Below are 22,760 nucleotides of genomic sequence, written 5' to 3'. Positions count from 1 at the left end.
ACATCGAGTGGTACCGGTCCTTTTGTGGATATATTCCTGATTTACTTTCTGAAATTTATTACAGGCGGCAACATCTTTACTACTGACAGATGATCTTTGCAGAATGTTCGTTACTGAGAGTTCTATAGCCAGGACAAAAATAAAGCTGGTCTCCCAGAATGCTCGGGAGGGAGGAGAGAGGGGGTTACAATAAAGGGGGGTAGGAATTTGGCATAATAAACAGCTTAAGATAAGCCTCAGTGGGAGTGGGGGCTACATACCAATATACAGGAAGTCAAGAACCCCGGAGAGGAGGACACAGAGGAGACTGCCTGGATCAAAAGGAGATGAGTTTTGAATGTTGCTCCACTGCGCACTCTGCAATAACCCGCCCGGCAGGAACCATGACACAGGCTTAAAATTAACTCTAGCAGAATGTTTTTCTTACCCTGAGCCTGGGTCAGGAATACCGCTAGCAGGGTAAAAGTGCACAAACTAATTCAGATGTGTAAACGGGACTGTGTTCGCTATACACTACCCTCACGACAGCTGTCAAAATTTGAAAGCTCCCATAAATTTAAACGGGTTGGGTGAGATATACATTTATCTGAGTCTGCTGATGTATGGATGGACATTGATCCCGCATTGTTGACACTGGAAAAGTAGCCACTATCCACAAGGATGCTGTTGTATGTGGAGTGTGTATGTTGGAGAGCGTGCTTTGGATTGAGAAGCTGGCACAGTTAGTCTAGGTGAGCTTTGTACAGACATGCTGTTTTATTATTGCATAAGCTACAACATTAAAACTAGCTTGGCCTATTTTTAACATTGAGGCCCACTTTTTCCACAACTTGTAAATAAAATGCCTTTTATACCACCAGCAAGCAAACAAATACTCAAAATAATTTTGATAGTACCAACCAACCAACATTTTGGCACTTTTTCCATTGCAAGGTGCTAAAAGGTTATTTTAAATCGAAGATGAAAAATGATCTCCTAGGAGAAAACTCAGGAGAAAAAGTGAATTGCATATAGGCCTGAGTCTTAAGCAACCAGATAGCCCACTTATCCGGCATCAGCTGATCCCTGTCAGTGCTGGATAACCAAGACTCTATTGTATTATATTCCTGTCTTACATATTCATACATCCGCCTTACATATCCATACATCTGCCTTACATATCCGTACATCTGCAAGTACCTATCACACACACTAAGAGTTCCAAGTTGATTTGCTCCTATGTTTTCTCTGCAGCAGTTCCAGCAAGAACATGTTAGACAATAATGTCAGATATCTGATCCATAGAGTGAGTCATGCCTCTGGCTGTGAATTCTGCAGATACTGGATGGTGCCTGCAGCTAAACTTTTTTAGTGATATTCTTATCTTTACATTAAAATCCATAATTGACAGAGGCTAAAAGAGAGATGATAAATCTTCATTTATAACCAAGTTGTACTGCTCATAGCTGCTGGGACTTTGTGTAAAAAGATTTAAAAGTGCAAAATGTCTATAGCTGAAGGAAATACTACCTAAAACAAAATGATGAGATTTGGATGAAGTCTTAAGTAAAAACAAAAGTGATATCAGAGATATATTAAAGAAACCCTGTGATAAATCAAAGGTTAAAGGAAATGAGAGATGGCATTAATGTGTGTATTTATACTTACCCGGGGCTTCCTCCAGGCCCATGAGCTGGGTGGGCTCCTTAGCCATCCTCTCAGTTCACTCATTACACAAACTGGCCGCGACTGGCCAGATTACCGGGAGTAATAATGAATGAATCGAGCAACTAGAGAGGATGGGGAGGGAGCCCACACAACCACTCACCTCATGGGGTTGGAGGAAGCCCCAGGTAAGTATAAATACACTCATAAGTGCCATCCCTGGTACACTTTTTAACAACTTGACGACCAGGTGCGGTTTGCCTGATCTGTGCTGCGTGGGCTCTCCAGCCCGCAGCACAGATCAGAATTATGCCAGGGCGATCAGACTTACCCCCTTTTTTCCCCCACTAGGGGGATGTCCTGCTGAGGGGGTCTGATCGCCGCCGGCTTGCTGCGCTTTGCGGGGGGGGGGGGGGCTTTTCAAAGCCCCCCTCCGCAGCATTTTCTGTGCTCCCTCCCTCCCTACCTCTTCCTCCCTGGGCTGCGCAGGACGGATATCCATCCTGCGCATTGTAGGATAGGCTTCAGCCTATCATATGCCGGCGATCCCCGGCCAATCAGAGGCCGGGGATCGCCGATCTGCCTTACGGCGCTTCTGCGCAGCAGCGCCGTATGATGTAAACAGCGGGGATTTCTTCCCCGCGTGTTTACATTTTGCCAGCGAGCCGCGATCGGCGGCTCTCCGGCTGTTCACGGAGACACCCTCCGTGAACGGACATGGAAAGGCCGCTCGAACGATCCATGGGAACCCGCAGACGACCAGTTTACGCCAATCGGCGTTAGCTGGTCGTCAAGAGGTTAAGGAATAGTTACTTACCCAAGTAGTGAGAAGCCTCTGAATGCTCCAGTGGCTTCTCAAATCCTCCTCAACATCAATGCTGCCCAAGACGTACTTTTTAAGGACAGAAGAGAAAAATCGATAATGAGCGGATGGGAGCGGGTACATGAGAGCAAAACCGACAAGCTCTTTTTTGTCAGATATGTTCAGAGGAACCCTGCATGGAAACTGTGGGCTTGAGGATGACCTGGGACGTTTCTGGACTACCCAGAGTGCCACTATACTGTGGTGGTGGTATCATTATTTTTTATTTATATAGCGCCAACATCTTCTGCACCGTTGTACATAGTGCAAATCAAATATTGGGGAACATATATACATGAGACGTTTGAGACACTGTACGATCATGCTATCCAGCAATACAAGTACAAATACATACAGATCACATGAATTGGTACACATATGATAAATTACAAGAAAATAAGAAGCAACAGGGAAGGTACCCACCCTGGCAAGTTTACAATCTATTACTTTTTATTTTGAATCCAGTTCATGTTCACTTTAAGATTGCAGTAAAACATGATACCCTGTGAATTAATTACTGCAGGGTACCCCAGCTTTTTGTGTGCTTAAAGGGGAACTTCAGCCTAAACAAACACAATGTCAATAAGTTACATTAGTAATGTTAATTAAAATAGATGGGTAATATAATCTCCTACCCACACTGTTTTAAAAGTACAGGCAAATGTTTGTGATTTCATGGGGGCAGCCATCTTTTTCATGGGGGCAGCCATCTGGTTGAAAGGGAAACAAACACAGAGACCGCACTCAGAAGGCTGTTCAATCACTGTATTGAAAATCAGAGCAACAGAGGCACACCTGAGGAAGGGCTACGCCCGAAACGTTGTGTGCCTCTGTTGCTCTGATTTTCAATACAGTGATTGAACAGCCTTCTGAGTGCGGTCTCTGTGTTTGTTTCTCTGCCATTGCTCAACACAGGAGTGGTGTACCTGTGAGAGACCAGCACCGGCATTCAGCTCCAGGAGCCCTGGACTGTTACACAGGTGTGGAGGTGTGAATTTTCTACTATCTGGTTGAAAGGGGGTGACAGGGAGCATGAGCCACAGTTCCAACTGTCATGTGTCCTGATCATCCCTCCCAGCTGCGCGTGTTAGGCTTCAAATCTCAGATTCAAAATTTAAAGAAAAAAATTGCACCAAAACAACAGAACGAGAGCAACAACATCAGAAATCCCATCATGCTTTGCACAGCATCAGGGGAAAAATGCCTGGGCAGTTTTCTTTTCTGTGCAGGGAAAAATGAGGCTTGGGTAAGAAAAACAAAGTTCTGATGGTGTGAAATTGTTAAAGAAACACCAAGCCTTTTCAGTGCTGCTGAGTAGATTTTTAGTCTGGAGGTTCACTTTAATTTAAATCATATCGGCTTTACCTCACAAGCAAGCCAGTCAGCACTACTCATTATCGCTTGGTTGAATTTTCTGCTACAAACTACATATGCTTCAATTCACTAAGCAGTTTAGACTAGTCTACAGATGGTTTTTAGTCTACTGGCGGTTTGGTGTATTGTTTTAGACCTGTTTTTAGACCTGGTCTTATGCTGGATACACACCATGCGTTTCCGCGTCGAATGCGTCCGTCGATACACGTCGATTCGATTATTTCCGAGCATTTCCGAACGAATTTCTATGATTTTTAGGTCGATTGCCATGTAAAGTATGGCAAATCGACCTAACGATCCATCGAAGCTTGAATCGGACATGTCGGAAATAATCGAATCAATGCGTATCGACGGACACATTGAACGCGGAAACGCATGGTGTGTATCCAGCATAACATTCAGTAATCACACAATTCACAAAGGCAAACAAGAAGTAACCCCGCCCACTTTTTCTGACAGAGATTAGACCAGCTGATTTCTGTCAGTAAAGTAATTCAGTGAGGTATTTTAGATGTGAGGATGGAACCTTTTGAATTAACTATGCAGGAGTGTAATTGTAATAGAAGAAATGTTCATGCACCAATGTTCAAGATCTGACGTGAAGGGATCCACTCTGGAGCAATGAGCAATCAGCAGTAAATTTTCAAGATCCGCACCGTCAAATTAATATCTTTATTAAATGTATAAAGTTAAAACATGTTAAAACCGCGTGGGTCGCACAGATGACGAACAGGCGTTTCGGACTTCCACAGTCGAATCTTCATAGACTCATTAATTGTATGTAGAGGAGAGCTCATCAGAGGAGAAGGATGTCAGTCAAAGCTACTCGTTTGTGAATTGCATGTTTTGATCATTTCCCCTGATTTACCCACCTAATTACTAAATGATTTAGTCCAGGTCTAAAACATTTGGCAATAGTGAATTCCCCTTTGATGCAACTGACCCAGGGGTTCTAAAACTGGGTGCCGCGGCACCCTGGTACGCCTCGGGCATCTAGCAGGGGTGCCTCGGCATGCATCCCCATCCTTTGTGCAATACCATCAGGTAATGCAACCGCACATTGATATACAATGTGGCTGCATTACCTGCTAGTTAACCTTTAGTCCCAGCAACCATGGTTAAAGTTGAACATGAGAGGAATCGCAGTGCCTAATAAGCATCACTAGCTACCTGGTGTGAGTTGTCGCCTGCTAAGAGTCATAACGGCATTTCTGTAGTTGTTTTTGCCAAGGGGTGCCTTGAAAAAATGTCAAAGCCATCAAGGGTGCCTTCACCCCAAAAAGTTTGATAACCACTGAAATTTACTGATCAAACCATCAGCAGACTTAAAAGCATCAGTACACTAGTCTAAACTGCTTAGTGAATTGAGGCCATAGACTAGCTGTTAGATCACACAATTAAGACTTCAAATGCCAGTTGGGTGGAGAACCTCAAAACGGACAGATAATTGTACAAGAATCTCTTCAAGTAAGATGAAAAACTTTTAATCAACATAGAAGGCACCAAAGTGCAATCAACAAGTCGTTTAGCAGATTACTATGTAAAAATAAAACTGTGGAAATAGTGTTTTCCAAAGGGGGGGGGGGGGTGAGGGGGTATATCCCCCTGTTTGCCAAGCACTGTTCTATTATACAAAGGTAATTATAAATGGGAAAATAACTAATAGTGACATATATACTAATATGGCAATGTTGATTGCTTACTAATAACTAATGGTAACCACAGTATATATAGAAAGAACATTACCAGGGTTCCGAGCTTGCTGGGATAAAAGAAGATTTGCTGCTGTTACTGGAGGTGTGCTATGAGTGCTTGGTGGACACTAAGACTGTGGTGCAGGCTTATCTGTACATCACATCTGGGATTTTGTTTTGCTTCAACAAAGTCAGTACACTGTTTGTGGAGGCCACAAATTGCTGGATAAACAAGTTGGAATATTATTTGGCTTGGAGGAAGTAAGGTGTTTTTTTTTTTACTTCTAAGGTGTGTCAAGCTATACAAACTGTTTACTGTTTGTGAGCAATGGAGATTTGTCTATATGCAATTTAAATGCTGAAATATTATAGAGTATTAACTGTTAAAGTGAACCCGAGATGAAAATAAACTTAGGACATAAACAATTATTTTTATCCTCCTACTCCTAAAAATGACTTTTTTTATCCTGTGGTTTTATTTTATATTTAAACATTTACAAAGTAGGTTGAATGTGTCACTGTCTCTAATCAGTGGCAGCCTATTAAGTATCCCAGAGTTAGAAAAGGGTCAATAATTTATTTATTTTATCTCGCCCTGCCCTCAGAAGTTGTATTCTGCCCTCAAAACTTTTATGGCTGTAATTTGCTTATTAGTGATGCTCACCACTATATTCCTAACAAGGTACCGACAAGACAGAAGATGTCACTTCCATGCCTAGAAATGAACTCTTTCAGGTAACAAAATAAAACATGTAAAACAGCCTGGTTATTAATGTTTTGTACTGTACATACACTTTTTTTCTCATTAAGTCACATATCACCTCGGGTACACTTTGAAGTCTGTGTGAACATTTAAGCATTACTGCCGCACGGACGTGAGTCTTATGTCCATGGCTTCTGCTGCTACAGCCGCAAGGATGCGAGACTCACCTTCGTGCAGTTTGGGGGACTGCTTGTGCGATCGTGCGGAAGCCTGCGATCGCGATGCTGCTGGTGACATGGGGGGGTTGGTGGCAGGGGACAGAAGTCCCCTGAGCCAATCCATGCTTGTCTGGCGAGAATGATCACTGTTTTTGTTCAAAAACAGTGATCATTCTCAAAAGGTGCCACCGTGCTTCCTCCCACGCGCTTGTTCCTGCCGCTCCCGTCTTGTTAGCTGAATGGGCATCATTGAGATCCCTGTGTCACTTCCGAAGTAACACAGCCATGCATTACTTTCTATTTGTGTACTTATTGTATGCAATAGGAAATAATGCGCGAGGACATCTAGTGGCCAAATAGTAAAAGTACACCTACATACATTAGGGAATATTTTTTTTTTAATATGTATGTCAAGAGGGTATATTATTATTAAATTATGTGCTTGCAATTAGTGATGGAAGTAAACCTGAAAAAATGCACCTTTATTTCTAAATAAAATATTGTCACCATACATTGTACTAGGGACATAATTTAAATGTTGCAATGAACAGGACAAATGGGCAAATAAAATATGTGGCTTTTATCCACAGTTTTTATTTTAAAACTAAAATGGCAATTTTTTTCTTATTATTCCCATTAAAGGGAACCTCAACTGAGAGGGATATGGATGTTTCCTTATAGACAATACCAGTTGACTGGCAGTCCTGCTGATCTCTTTGGGGCAGTAGTGGCTAATCCAGTCTGACTTCAGTCAGAGCACCTGATGTGCATGCTTGTTGAGGGGCTGTGGCTAAAAGTATTAGAGACACAGGATCAGCAGGAGAGTCATGCAACTGGTATCATTTTAAAAGGAAAAAACATGTCCTTCTCAGTTTAGGATCCCTTTAAAATGCATGTAGAATACAATAATTCTTAGCATAATGTACCACCCAAAGAAAGCCTAATTGGTGGCGGAAAAATACAAGGTATAGATCATTTTGTTGTGATAAGTAGTAATAAAGATATTAGGGAATGAAGGGGAGATTCGCTGAAATGTGAAAATTCCTCTCGTCCAGAAGGTGAAAACAACAATTTGGTTATATAAGCTGATTACTAATAACATGTATTTACATTTTTTCATATCTATTTCCTTTTTTAATATATTTATTTGCATCCATATGTAGTGTTTGGGTACATACAATACAGTCACTTTACGAGTCCTATTACTCACTTTTTATTGTATGTCCCATATAACATTAAAGCAATATTAAAAATGATTTAAAAAAAAACATTGAAAAGAACACATTGGAGTACCATTTGGAATGTAAGACATTAGCAGCACTTGTCTGCAAAAAGAAATCCAGGACAATGTTTAAAGGACTGCTGTAGGGGGGTAGGGAAAAAGGAGTTGAACTTATCTGGGGCTTCTAAAGGTCCTCCGCAGACATCCTGTGCCCGCGCAGCCAGTCACCGATGCTCCGGTCCCCACCACTGGTTCACTTCTGGAATTTGTGACTTTAAAGTTGGAAAAACACTGTGCCTGTGTGGCCGCGTCCTCGCTCCCGCTGACGTCACCTTGAGCGTACTGCACAGGCGCAGACCATACTGGGCCAGCGCCAGTACACTCCTGATGACGTCAGCGGGAGAAGGACGCGGCCACGCAGAAGCAGTGGTTTTCTGACTTTTAAGTCGCAAATTCCGTAAGTGAACCAGAGGCGGGGACAGGAGCATCGTTGAGTGGCTGTGTGCACACAGGACGTCTGCGGGGGACCATTAGAAGCCCCTGGTAAGTTCAACTCTTTTTCTCTTACCCCACTACAGTAGTCCTTTAAGGACCACTATTGCAAAAAATTGTAAATTGCAAAATACATGTGTACACATACACATACACAGAAATTAAATTTCTCTTACATTAAAAAGCACTAATACGCACTAAGGTGCGTTTGTAGTTCCTGGGGGGGCTCAGCGCATCTCTGATTGGTGTTGCGCTGATCCACCTTTTGCGCAATTTTCGATTCTTCAAATTTTATTTGGTAGCGCACCCAGGCTATGCATATACATAGGTTAGGATTTAGTTAGTGTTAGGCCCCTCCCATGGAGGATTGACTTCTTCGCAGTGGGAGGGACGAGTACTTAATAGGTTGCATGCAAGCTGTTACAGGAAACCAACATCCTCCTCCAGTGGTAGACAGGTCATGTGTATGCTCGGTGTGTATTCGACCCCACAAGTGGGGCTTGCACTCTTTTGCAGGTAGGCACTAGTCTGTTTTTAAGTAGCGCTGCTCATTTCCTTGCTATGTACTAGATAAATACTTGCTCTACTTATATAACATACAGTGGGTTGCAAAAGTATTCGGCCCCCTTGAAGTTTTCCACCATTTGTCATATTACTGCCACAAACCTGAATCAATTTTATTGGAATTCCACATGAAAGACCAACACAAAGTGGTGTACACATGAGAAATGGAATGAAAATCATACAGGATTCCAATTTTTTTTTTACAAATAAATAACTGCAAAGTGGTGTGTGCATAATTATTCGGCCCCCTTTGATCTGAGTGCAGTCAGTTGCCTATAGACATTGCCTGATGAGTGCTAATGACTAAATAGAGTGCATCTGTGTGTAATCTAATGTCAGTACAAATACAGCTGCTCTGTGAGGGCCTCAGAGGTTGTCTAAGAGAATATTGGAAGCAACAACACCGTGAAGTCCAAAGAACACACAAGACAGGTCCAAGACAGGTCAGGGATCAAGTTATTGAGAAATTTAAAGCAGGCTTAGGCTACAAAAAGATTTCCAAAGCCTTGAACATCCCACCGAGCACTATTCAAGCGATCATTCAGAAATGGAAGGAGTATGGCACAACTGTAAACCTACCAAGACAAGGCCATCCACCTAAACTCACAGGCCAAACAAGGAAAGCGCTGATCAGAAATGCAGTCAAGAGGCCCATGGTGACTCTGGACGAGCTGCAGAGATCTACAGCTCAGGTGGGAGACACTGTCCGTAGGACAACTATTAGTCATGCACTGTACAAAGTTGGCCTTTATGGAAGAGTGGCAAGAAGAAAGGCATTGTTAACAGAAAGCATAAGAAGTCCCGTTTGCAGTTTGCCACAAGCCATGTGGGGGACACAGCAACCATGTGGTAGAAGGTGCTCTGGTCAGATGAGACCAAAATGGAACTTTTTGGCCAAAATGCAAAACGCTATGTGTGGTGGAAAACTAACACTGCACATCACTCAGAACACACCATCCCCAATGTCAAATATGGTGGTGGCAGCATGCTTGGGGGGTGCATCTCTTCAGCAGGGACAGGGAAGCTGGTTAGAGTTGATGGGAAGATGGATGGAGCCAAATACAGGGCAAACTTGGAAGAAAACCTCTTGGAGACTGCAAAAGACTTGAGACTGGGGCGGAGGTTCACCTTCCAGCAGGACAATGACCCTAAACAAAAATCCAGGGCAACAATGGAATGGTTTAAAACAAAACATATCTATGTGTTAGAATGGCCCAGTCAAAGTCCAGATCTAAATCCAATAGAGAATCTGTGGCAAGATCTGAAAACTGCTGTTCACAAACGCTGTCCATCTAATCTGACTGAGCTGGAGCTGTTTTGCAAAGAAGAATGGGCAAGGATTTCGGTCTCTAGATGTGCAAAGCTGGTAGAGACATACCCTAAAAGACTGGCAGCTGTAATTGCAGCAAAAGGTGGTTCTACAAAGTATTGACTCAGGGGGCCGAATAATTACGCACACCTCACTTTGCAGTTATTTATTTGTAAAAAATGTTTGGAATGATGTATGATTTTCGATCCACTTCTCACATGTACACCACTTTGTATTGGTCTTTCATGTGGAATTCCAATAAAATTGATGCATGTTTGTGGCAGTAATGTGAAAAAATGTGGAAAACGTCAAGGGGGCCGAATACTTTTGCAACCCACTGTATATATTGGACTGTCCATGTTTTCATTTTAGTGATTTTTCTACAGTAACAAAATAGAAAATCTTAACTGTGTCTATTTTGAAGCCAATCCTGATGTTATTTCCTCCCTTACTCTCCTCTGTCTGATTGTGTATGCATTGCCCGCCCTCGTCCTAGTCTTCAGGCACTTCCACCCAGTTCTGCAATAGAAAATGCATTGTCTCAGCATAAGAAATATTGGCCAATCAGAGAGGAACAGAGGTGTGGGAGGGGAAAACAGGAGGGAAAGTGGCTTCAGTCAATCAGGATGCACTAGCTAACCTGCCTGGCGTTCTGATAAGATCGCCAGGAAGGCTGCGGGAGGGTTTTTTTTTAATAAAAAAAAAACTATTTCATGCAGCCAACTGAAAGTTGGCTGCATGAAAGCCCACTAGAGGGCGCTCCGGAGGCGTTCTTCCGATCGCCTCCGGCGCCCAGAATAAATTGTTTTGCTTCCCTCGTCGCCATAGCGACGAGCGGAGTGACGTCATGGACGTCAGCCGACGTCCTGACGTCAGCCGCCTCCGATCCAGCCCTTAGCGCTGGCCGGAACTTTTTGTTCCAGCTACGCTGGGCTCAGGCGGCTGGGGGGACCCTCTTTCGCCGCTGCTCGCGGCGGATCGCCGCAGAGCGGCGGCGATCAGGCAGCACACGCGGCTGGCAAAGTGCCGGCTGCGTGTGCTGCTTTTTACTTGAGCCAAATCGGCCCAGCAGGGCCTGAGCGGCAGGCTCCGGCGGTACTGGACGTGCTGAGCTCGTCCAGACCGCCCAGCAGGTTAAGTATGAGGGGAAAGTAAAGCAGCAAAAAAAGACAATCCAGCATGCCCTGCAACTTCCTTTACGCGGCAGATGTACCAAATAAGAGCCAAGGAAACTGGGGAGTGTTGTTTTATGGAGAAGAAAACTAAGAGTGATTTTTAACTTTTGGATTGCCTGGTTAGCATCCTTATTACTTGTTTACCAGATAAAAATAAAGAATTGAATTTTGATTTTATGCCAGACAATTACACTTTAATAAGTAAGTTACACCTCAATACAACAGGACATATAAGCCATCTATACAGGAGATGGACATCAGTGAAGCCATAACAAAAAGCATCTCTACATACTGGAGAAGAACCACCAAAACCAGTGTAATGAAAATGTTAACGAATTTCATGCAATACAGATACACATGTGGGGTAGTTGTTCAGAATGACCAATCAGATTCCTTTATCTGAACACCAGCTCCATTCTTACACCAGTTCTGCTTGAGTTTTTCTTGCACTGGTTTTAATAAATCTGCCTAAATTTGCGTGACTACTGGTAGCATCCTCTGACCACTTATGTATTTTTAAAAACAAAAATGTTCAAAAATATGTAGACCCCTCTGAAATTACAAGAGGTATATCTGTTCAAAAGCAATACAATATCATCTCCATCTTGTGTTCTTATCATCCTGTGACTTCAAATAATACATATATAAATATATATACTAAACCCAAAGAGAACATTTTCACACTATACAGTACTTCAATCTTCTTACGGCTGGTTCACATTGGGCACTTGCTTTCCGCATTCAGGTCTGCGATCGTGATTCAGCGGCAAAATATCGCGATTTCAGTGTGATTTGCGACTGTGATTCCCATCAACAGAACGAGAATCACTGCGCAATTGCCCCAAAGACGCTGCATGCATCGCATTTGCGATTGATCGAAATCGCAAACGCCGCAGTGTGAATGTATCCATAGGGCTACAATAGTAGCAACACTCGCTGGCGATTAGCAAAGTTGCTGAAAAAGCGCCAAGTGTGAACCAGCCCTCAGAGCAACATAGGTCAATCCAGACAATGATAACTTTCTGAGGAGTTTCACACCTACTGATATATAGTTCTATTATAGTACTATTTATTATTTTACTATGTAATGGTTCACAAAACTGGAGAAATTGCCACATGCAGTTAATTGCCAAAGAACATCATTACCTTTGAGATGGTCAGTGGTTCTCCATACTCTAGACCTCCTTTCAGGGAGAAACCCCATGGAGCTCCACCTTGAAGAGCTGCCTTTAAGTATATGGATGTCACAGCCGGCTGCTTGGAGGACGTCCTCCAATCCATGTTGTCCTTTTCAGTCAATCAGACAGCATTATCAGTTCACATCAGTCCTCAGAAAGCCAGGAGCTCTACAATTTCCCATTTGCTGCTGTCCTGTGAATGAAGTAGACAGGCGACCACTGAGTCCTTTGGGTTGACTCTCATGCCCTTGGGAGTCGATTAAAAATAATCCTGGTCGGTTGACTTCTCTACATTTATCACTTTCTTTATTACACAGGCACATCCACCAAAGCAATCTATTTGTTTCACACGAGCAAAAAAACAACAAACTTTTTAAACTATGCTTGCAGAGCGGGTGACACGTAAAGCAGAGTTTGTTTTTGATTGATGATGCTCCTTCTCCTTCTCCCCCAGACTTACCATTACAATAGGCTATCTTTTCAGTTCATTGCGTTCAGAGAATGAGATCTCTTTACCGTTTAGAAGCAGCATGGGCTTCTTAGTGAGTGAGCTCTACTTTGCTCCTGCAGTCCACAGTCTTTGGAATTTCCACTTGTTACTGTGAATGTGAAATCTTATCCACACACACAAGGAAATCACGCAGGGCTTATAAACAGATCAAGCTGAAATTCTGCAGGTGGATTTGAGTAGAGAAAGTAAACGTGTTTGGCAGTTCAGTAAATTCCTCCTCTTTCTCCAGTAGTTTTGTAGATCAGACTGTAACTGCACTGGGAGAAGGAGGGGGAGAGGAAAGCAGAGGGTGTGAGCAAAGGATTAGCACAAGTCATGCTGATTATACACAGCAAGCATCCAAATGATATGAGGCTAAGAATAGAAAGAGATGTTTGAATACTGAGTACATCAACACTTCACATGTATCAGAAACCCCACATGCTAATTTTCACTTTCCTCTTGGAATGTTGGGATGACAAAGGACATAAATCAAGGGCCGGTTCTCTCATGAAGCATGAAGCGAGGTGAAACATTTGCATCAGGGGCAGCATTTTTGTACTGTGTTTACACTAACAGCATGCAGGAAGAGTAAGAGAAGCGAGAGGAGAGCGAGGTGTAGAGGTCATCATGGGGAAAAGTAGCTTGTTGTGCTGTATGAGGAGTCTGACTGTGAGTGAGGAGGGGGGAGGCAGGAGAGCAGCAGTGTTTCATTTAACTTGCACAGCAGAAGGGATGAGGTGGCACTGCTGTCCTGACTGAGGAGGAATGGAGTGGCTGAAGGTGTGCAGTTTGTTTTTCACAGGCTCACACCCAGCCAGTGTGTTATTGTGTTGAGCTGCAGCATGTCTTGTGAGAACACTAAATGAAGCAGAGTAAATTGTCAGGTACTGTGCGATCATTCCCAAATCGGGGGGTGGGGGGGGGGGGGGGGGTGGTTGCGCATCCTCACAAGTTTGCCTCAGGCAGCCAAAAGTCTAGAATCTCCCCTGCATAAAAATCACTGGTTAGCTGAGGCATAGCTAAAAACTCCTGTACATGCTTATAACATCCCTTATTTTTTTATGTAAAATAAAATGTACTGGAGATAAATACAGCACAAGGATTTATAGTTACCTGGGACTTCCCCCACCCCCAGTAGTCTGTTGGCTCTCTCTGTCTCTGTCTGGTCCCATCTTTTCTGCTGCGGTCTGCCCGGGTAAAGTCCTAGACTGGGCCACTTAGGGACTACTGCACATGCACGGCCCCACGCCACCTCAATTGCGCTCCTGTGGCTGGCCTGGGAGCTTTCTCTGCCAGTTACAGAGGACCGGTTCTAGATTTTTTGCTGCCTGAGGCAAACTTGTGAGGATGCCCCCCCCCCCCCCCCTTCCCGATTTGGAATGATCCCAATCGTGGTATTTTTGCCCCGGGATTTGGGGGGTATTAAGACCTTGTTCTTCCGCGGGAATGCAGCGTTTCACCTCTACTCATATTGCTTAAGATAAATAGCAGGAATAAATAAGTATTTTTAACGGCTTCAGACTCTCTTTAGAAGAAAAAAAAGAGTATGCTTTTGTCTCATCTTCCATTGAATGACAGTTAAACTTCTACTGGAACTTGGGAGAGAGAAGGAATGGAAACCTTAAAAACAATACACAGAGAAAACGGGAGCCTGGACGGTGCAGTATGAACCAGTGGTGAGAAGAATAAGGATAGAAGAGTGGAGTTCTCCCAAAATAAAGCTGCTATGATGGGCAACCAACCAATAAGGCCAGTAGAGAAAACCCATCTGCACTCAGGTGCAGGGGGCTTCACTGTATTTTGGTTAATATCTCTCAAAAACCGCCTGGAATCTGCTAGCTGTGAAATAATAACCGGTGACCACCTCCAAAGGTGAGGCAGGGCTTCTTGGTACACACTGCGAGCCTTTGTAGTGCCTGAGTTTGGTGCTGCTATAGCAGCAAGGCTATAGTCCGCGGCCTGCGCACGGGTAATTCAAGGATCTGGCAATTGCTGGACACCAAATTACTTCTCCCTCTGAGTTGCTACGATTCAAAGGGTTAAAGGTAATTAAAGCCTCCTGGAATCTCACCGGCAGTAGGGTCATTCGGCTCACCCTGCGGCAAAGTGCCATGAGGGTAAATGGACACGGCGTGGGGGGGGGGGGGGAGGGCGTTACTGGGGGGGAGAGAAGGGTGTTAGAGGCACCAAAGAGTAATAAAATACATTAAAATCCTTAAAACAAAAACAGAAGGTGGCTTACCTCAGTGATGACACAAAATTTGGAAAGGAAAGTAAAAGCTTCATTTGAAATAAAGCAACACGTTTCATGAGTTCATAGGTCTCACTTCATCAGGCCAATTTTCAGTGTCTAAAATGTGAATAGAGAGGATACTCAATGCAAACACATTGGAATGATACATCAATGCTTAGGATTAAAATATGTCACACAAAACATCTGGTTAAAACCAATGTAGAGCGGGAGGGATGAGCGGGGCGGAAGTAGTGTGCTGACGCATTGAGAGGTGCGCTCTGACACGCCCCCTCACCGGGAAGTTGGAGACGAACCGCCGCGTGTGATGCGGCGGCGGTTCTTTTGATCTAAGACCTGGAAGGCAGGAAGGCTTGCTATGAGCCGGATCGTAGAGAGGAGCTGTCGGTCTGAGGACGAGAGGAGGGAGAGCGGGCGCTGTGTGGTAGCTGGAGCAAGGGATCTGGTGCGACTGGCCAGAGGACCTGTGGGTGCCTGTGGGAGAGGTGATCATCCAGCAGCTCAGTGGAAACTGGTGCGATTGACCAGAAGCTGTACCTGGAAATGACCTGTGGGAAAAATGAGGGAAAGAGTGGTGGCAGTTCTCAAGCGGCGGACATTCGTGGCTTTATGGAGGTGAGAAATAAAGAGCTTGCTGGAGATGAGGAGGATATGGTGGAGACATCTGCTGGGACCCCTGATGTTGCTGGTATTCCAGAGAACGAATGTGTATCGATTAAAGGCCCTGCAAGAAAAAGGAAAACTCTAGCTGGAGCTGAGTGGAAGGAAGAGGAGGAGGAGGAATGGCAGGAGCGGGTGAGATCTTTGCCAACTTTGTCTGATATGGAGGGCTTGATTGAGCATTTGGAAAACTCGTTCCATAAGGAAATGATGGAAATTAAAAATGAAGTTATGAGTATTGGTCAGAGCGTGGGGGCAGCAGAGGATAAGGTGGAGAAGGTGGAGCAGACTGTATCCGATTTGTCGTCTAAAGTTAATTTGCATAATAAGAAATTTGATGAACTGGTATCCCAATTAGACGATTATGAAAATCGAAATCGCAGGCAAAATATTAGGATAAAAGGGCTCTCTGAAAGCGTAACTGCAGAGGATTTAAAGGGAGGATGTTAGTTTCCTGTAACAGCTTGCATGCAACCTATTAAGTACTCGTCCCTCCCACTGCGAAGAAGTCGATCCTCCATGGGAGGGGCCTAACACTAACTAAATCCTAACCTATGTATATGCATAGCCTGGGTGCGGCTAATCAAATAAAATCGAAAATTGAAAATTGCGCAAAAGGTGGATCAGCGCAACACCAGGCTGCCTTCGAATGGCCTCCAATCAGAGGTGCGCTGAGCCCCCCCAGAAACTACAAACGCACCTTGAACCCAAACAGAAGCTCTGCATATACACCAAAAGCATGGCTGTTAAGTGGGAGCAGCTGACCAAAAACAAAATAAATTAGTACATAGCAAGGAAATGAACAGCGCTACTTAAAAACAGTTTCCTGTTACAGGAGACTAACATCCTCCTCCAGTGGTAGACAGGACATGTGTATGCTCGGTGTGTATTCGACTCCACAAGTGGGGCTTGCACTTTTTTGCAGGTAGGCACTTGCCTGTTTTTAAGTAGCGCTGTTCATTTCCTTGCTATGTGCTAATTTATTTCGTTTTTGGTCAGCTGCTCCCACTTAACAGCCATGCTTTTGGTGTATTTGCAGAGCTTCTGTTTGGGTTCAAGGTGCGTTTGTAGTTTATGGGGGGGCTCAGCGCACCTCTGATTGGAGGCCATTCGGAGGCGGCCTGGTGTTGCGCTGATCCACCGTTTGCGCAATTTTCAATTTTATTTGATTAGCCGCACCCAGGCTATGCATATACATAGGTTAGGATTTAGTTAGTGTTAGGCCCCTCCCATGGAGGATCGACTTCTTCGCAGTGGGAGGGACGAGTACTTAATAGGTTGCATGCAAGCTGTTACAGGAAACTAACATCCTCCTCCAGTGGTAGACAGGACATGTGTATGCTCGGTGTGTATTCGACTCCACAAGTGGGGCTTGCACTCTTTTGCAGGTAGGCACTTGCCTGTTTTTAAGTAGCGCTGTTCATTTCCTTGCTATGTAAATATCTATGCACCCAATAGAGCTCAGGCTACCTTTTTCAGATCAGTTTTAGAACAATTGGGGAGTTTTAGGGTAGGGTGTTTGGTTTTTGGTGGGGGTTGCAATTGGGTCTCTGATCCTAAGATGGATGTGTCATCGGGTACTAGGGCTTTTTCAGCAGTAGCTAACAAATCAATAAAAAGGTCCTTAGAAAGTTTGCATCTAATAGATGTGTGGAGAGTACTTTTCCCTTCTGTGAAGGATTATTATCTTTTCTCGGGGGTTCATAAGGTGTATACAAGGATAGATATATTATCTTTGGACCAATATTTTCTGGATAGAGACAAAGGGGCCTATATAGGGAATATTACCATTTCGGACCACACTCCAGTGTGGTTTGATTTAGATTTAATGGTGAGAAATAGAAGTAATTGGCATTGGAGACTCAATTGCAATCTTCTAGATGATGTAGAAATTAGAGATAAGATTGAAAAAAAAATTAGTTGAATATTTTGACATAAATGAAGTGGAGGGCATGGACAGGGGCATAATATGGCAAGCTCATAAGGTAGTGGTAAGGTTTTTTTTTATTTCTCTGGGAGCCAAAAAAAAGAGAATAATGGAAAAATTGCGGCTTTATTATCAGAAATTAGAGTGTTGGAATTGGAACATAAGAGTTCATTAGATCAGGAGGCCCTAGGAAAATTAAATGGGGTAAGGAATAAATTATCTGAGTTATTGGTAATAGATTAAGGGAAAGGAATAAAAAAAAATTCTGATAGATGGTTTGAGCATGCAAATAAAAGTGGAAAGTGGCTTGCTAGGGCTTTAAAAGGGCAGAGGAAACGTATGTACAAGATACAAGATGGTTTTATTCGCCAAGTACGGTTGTTGCCGTACTCAGAATTGCTTGTGGTACACATGGCTTGGGCAAGTAGATAATGACAGTTGTACATTTTACATATACGGCGACAAGTTACACATACTAACAGCATTTACAATACATTACAATACATTAGCGGCTACAGAGAAGAGAAGGCAGAAGAGCAACATTAAGGCAGGTATGCTGGGTTTCAGGCTAGGGCGGAAGAGTCAGGGGTCAGTGTTGTTGAGCAGCAGAACTGCCTGAGGGAAGAAAGAGTTCCTGCGCCTGGTTGTCTTGGATGGGATAGTTCTGAAGCGGCGGCCGGATGGGAGGGGCTCAAAGAAGCGGCTGCCAGGGTGGGCGGGGTCGCAGGAAATCCTGGTGGCCCTCTTTCTCATACTAGCCGCGTGGAGGAGATCAAGAGGTGGCAGGGGCGATCCGATGATCCTTTCTGCCTCATTAATGATTCTTTGCAGTTTATGTCTGTCGCTGGCCGTTACGCGGGCGTACCAGACGATAACTGAGGAGCAAAGTATGGACTCCGTGGTGGCGGTGTAGAAGCCGGTCAGCAGCTCCCGAGGCATGCCAATTTTTTTCAGTTGGCGCAGGAAAAATAGCCTCTGCTGTGCCTTTTTCTGAATTTTGATGGTGTTCTGTTCCCACCTTAGATCAGTGGATAAGGTTGTGCCAAGGAACCGGACCGATGATACTCTGGAGACTTCGGTCTCTCCTATGTAGACTGGTGGGTGAGTGGGAGGGTACCTCCTGAAATCAACAATCAGCTCAACAGTCTTTGTTGCATTGAGGACCAGGTTGTTGTTCTCGCACCACTTACAGATTCTCTCTATCTCCCTGCGGTATTCCCGCTCTCCGTTTCCGCCGATGAGACCGATGATTGTTGTGTCGTCAGCAAATTTGATGACCTTGACGCAGTCCGAGGCGGAGGTGCAATTATTGGTGTATATAGAGAACAGAAGTGGGGACAGTACGCACCCTTGAGGTGCCCCTGTATTGGTAGTTCTCACGACCTGTTGTGTCCTGTCTGAAAGGAAGCTCTTGACCCATGCGCGAAGTGTGGGGTTGACACCGAGCTGCACCAGGTTATCGACCAGGGTGTCTGGGCAGATCGTATTAAAGGCTGAACTGAAGTCCAGGAACAGGATTCTGGCATAGGAGCCAGGCCGGTCGAGGTGCTCCATAATGTATGCCAGGCTGATGTTAATGGCGTCCTCTATGGACCTGTTGGCCCTGTATGCGAATTGGAGTGGGTCTAGCAGTGCATCAGTGGTGAGTTTGAGGTGAGCGAGGACTAGCCGTTCTAGAACCTTCATAATGGTAGGCGTTAACGCCACAGGTCTGAAGTTGTTGAGGTCTGTGCTGCCTGGCTTTTTTGGGACTGGTACTATTGTGGACCTCTTGAGACAGGAGGGGACTGTACCTTCCGCTAGCGATTTTCTGAATAGAATGGTGAGCACCGGAGCCAACTGATCCGCACAGGTTCTTAGGCAGTTCGATGACACTCCGTCCGGGCCTGAAGCCTTCCTGGGGTTGAGCTTGCGAAGCAGCATGATGACTTCTGCTTCTTGAACTGCAACCGGTGCAGTGATGTCGTGGTCTCTCAGTGAGGTGGGGGCCGCTGTCGTCACCGACCCCGGGGCCCCGAGCTGTTCGAGCTATTGCTCGAACCTGCAGTACAACTCATTCAGTTCCTCAGCCAGCTGGGTGCTCGGGGTCACCAGTTGAGGGGGGGGTTTAAAGTTGGTGATCGCTCTGAGGCCTTGCCATACCTCCCTCGAGTTGTTGGATTGGAGGCGGAGTCCCAGCTTGTCAGAGTAGGCTCTCTTTGCAGTGCGCAGTTCCTGTTTCAGGGCATACCTGGCCTCCTTAAACTCTTCTTGGGAGCCAGACTTGTGTGCTTGCTCCTTGCGTTTCCGAAGCTGGCGCAGCTTATTATTGAACCAGGGCTTGTTATTGGGGTAGGCCTTGAAGGTCTTTGAAGGGATGCACATTTCCTCACAGAAGCTAATGTAAGAGGTGACATTCTCTGACCATTCATCAAGGGTGGGTGCCTCCAAGGATGACCAGTCAGTGCAGTCAAAGCACGCCTGCAGCTCCAGCTTGGCCTCTTCTGTCCACTTCTTGACAGACTTGACAGTAGGCTGTATATACCTAAGATAAAGGGTGAAGGAGGTGGTTTGGAGCTGCAGGCACACCGAATTGTGAATATTTTTAAAGATTACTATTCTTCGTTATATAACCTTATCAGAGATGAATCAGAGGGAATTTTGATAAAAGGATGTGGAAATACTTAGAATAATCTGGTATAGTTAAAATAACGCAGGAAAACAGGAATATAATGAAGAGGGAAATAACTGAAGATGAAGTTTAGCAATGATTAAAGCCATGAAGTTGGGGAAGTCACCTGGTCCAGATGTTTTTTCTAAGCAATACTTCTCTACTTATGGTGATGTGTTGGTGCCTCCTATGTACATGTTGTTTAATTCTCTTAAAGATGGTAAAGTATTACCCAAGGATGTGCTAAAGGCGCATATAACTGTTTTTCATAAGAATGGAAAAGATCCGGCCTGATGTCAAAGTTACAGGCCCATTTCATTGTTTAATCTAGACATAAAGGTTTTTGCAAGAATACTAGTGGAAAGAATTAAGCCACGGTTAAGTTCACTTACTAAAAGGAATCAGGTGGGGTTTGTGCCTGGTAGGGAAGAGAGAGAAAATGTGGCAAGGGCAATGGCATTATTTGAGTGGGCATTAGTGAGGAGATTCCCGATGATGGTTTTGTCGCGGATGCAGAGAAGGCATTCGATAGGGTAAACTGGAATTTTATTATGTCCACTTTAAGATATATGGGGTTTGGAGATAATATGTTAAGATGGGTTGGTGCATTATATTCCAATCCAACTGCGAGGGTAAGAGCGAATAGTGCTCTGTCGGATGCCTTCTCCTTGTCTAATGGGACGAGACAGGGTTGCCCTATGTCTCCCATTATTTTTATTTTGACGTTAGAGGGTTTTTTGTGTATGGTAAGGAAATCTAGGGTTATTCATGGGGTAGTATAAGGAGAAGAGATACATAAAATGTTGGCTTTTGCAGATGATATTTTATATTTCGGAGCCACTGGTGTCACTGCCTAACTTGATTAAGGAAATTGAGAAGTATGGGATTTTTTCAAATTTCAAGATTAATGTCTCTAAATCTGAGGCACTTAATGTGTCATTGGCCCCAGTGGTTTTGAATTTAGTAAAGAGTAATTTTCCATTTCCTTTTAGAAAAGATGCAATTAGATATTTGGGTATGTTATCTAGTGATTTGTCAAAATTATACGGTCTTAATTATGTCCCATTACTTAATTCAATTAAAAAAGATTTGGAGGGGTGGGGAGGGTAGAGGTTCTCATTGTTTGGGTGTATAGACATTATTAAGATGAATGTACTACCTAGGTTGGTTTTCTGTATGTCTATGATTCCAATCTGTGTGCCTGCAGCTTGTTTCCGGTCCTTAAAATCAATTTTTATAAGATTTGTATTGCAGTCTTCAAGATTAGTGTAACGGTCTTGTGTCGTAGCTCAGACGTCTGATTATGTGGTGATCTGCAGAATCACCAATAATTCAGACGCTATACCAGATTATGTGTGATCTGCAGAATCACTAATAATGCCAGTATAGCAAGAAAAAGAGCTGAGTGTGTGGTGTTTGGTGCAACCGTAACTTTAATAGTTTGGCGAGACCTCACCAGAGGGGCTGGTGAGGTACTATCAGGACACTGACTGTATAATAGAGTACTACCCCAGCAAGCTGGAGATACAGCAACTGAAGAGAGAGAATCTCCCGAGGAGCGGGTGATTCAGACGGTACTGCAGGCAAACAGTACTGCATTAAAGAACAACTTCACCAGCGGGGCTGGTGGAGCTAGCACCTCACCAGTGGCGAGGGCCCACTGGTGAGTAGAATGGTCTGACAGGCAAGGTTCGGCAACAGAGAGGTAAGTATCGGTACAGGATCGTGAGACAAGAGAGTAAACGGTAATCAGGCAGAGGTTCAGCAACAGGAAGGTACGTATCGGTACAGAATCGTGAGACAAGAGAGTAATCGGGAATCAGGCAGAGGTTCAGCAACAGGTAGACAGATAGGCAAAAGTACAGGATCAGAAAGCAGGATCAGAGTCAGAGAAATCGCTAAGAGTCATACACAGGAAATCAATACATAAGCAATATCCTAGTCTGGGTGTGAAGTCCTTGGCATCAACACCCGGGAACTATGTCTAAACAATACAATAGTAACAATTTAGCAAAATCCTAGACTAGGTGTGAAATCCTTAGCATCAACACCTGGGATCTAGTCTAAGGTCTGAGCGATAACACGCAGAGTATTCACGACAACAGACAGTGAGAGAATGAAGCCCGCAGGCTTAAGAAGCAGAGGAGATCCCACTGGCACGCCCCTCCAGAATCAGCCAATCCTGGGTGCCGTGGGACTCCTCTGATGTCAGCCGACCAGCAGGTCAGCTGACGGGCTTCCTCCCCGCATAAAGGTGTCGTCTGTGCGCGCGCCCGCGTGCTAAGGCGACGCCCGGCATGGAAGAAGGCTCCGTCCTCGGCGTCCTGGACGCCAGACGGACGGA

At 44.4% G+C, this 22,760-nt stretch overlaps 1 protein-coding gene across 8 annotated transcripts in view; it reads right to left on the bottom strand.

The window, feature by feature from the left end:
* The window catches only part of SHROOM3 (shroom family member 3), a 460,954-nt gene that overhangs the window by 413,464 nt on the left and 24,730 nt on the right, over window positions 1–22,760 (bottom strand). Inside the window, exons 2-3 of one of the 8 annotated variants that reach the window (XM_068233528.1) lie at window positions 15,171–15,278; window positions 12,404–13,203 (exon numbers count right to left, since the gene is read on the bottom strand). The exons of 2 other annotated variants lie outside the window; for them this stretch is intronic. In XM_068233528.1, coding sequence (XP_068089629.1) covers window positions 12,404–12,538 — 135 coding nt within the window. In that variant the 5' untranslated portion in view covers window positions 12,539–13,203; window positions 15,171–15,278. Of the gene's footprint in view, window positions 1–10,490; window positions 10,602–12,403; window positions 13,204–15,170; window positions 15,279–22,760 lie in introns of those variants that run through there. 5 more of the 8 variants (XM_068233529.1, XM_068233530.1, XM_068233533.1 and 2 more) reach the window with 5 other exon arrangements.

The sequence above is a fragment of the Hyperolius riggenbachi genome, chromosome 1 (genome assembly GCF_040937935.1).
Source record: "Hyperolius riggenbachi isolate aHypRig1 chromosome 1, aHypRig1.pri, whole genome shotgun sequence".
NCBI lineage: Eukaryota > Metazoa > Chordata > Amphibia > Anura > Hyperoliidae > Hyperolius > Hyperolius riggenbachi.
This window is presented reverse-complemented; position numbering and strand designations above follow the sequence as displayed.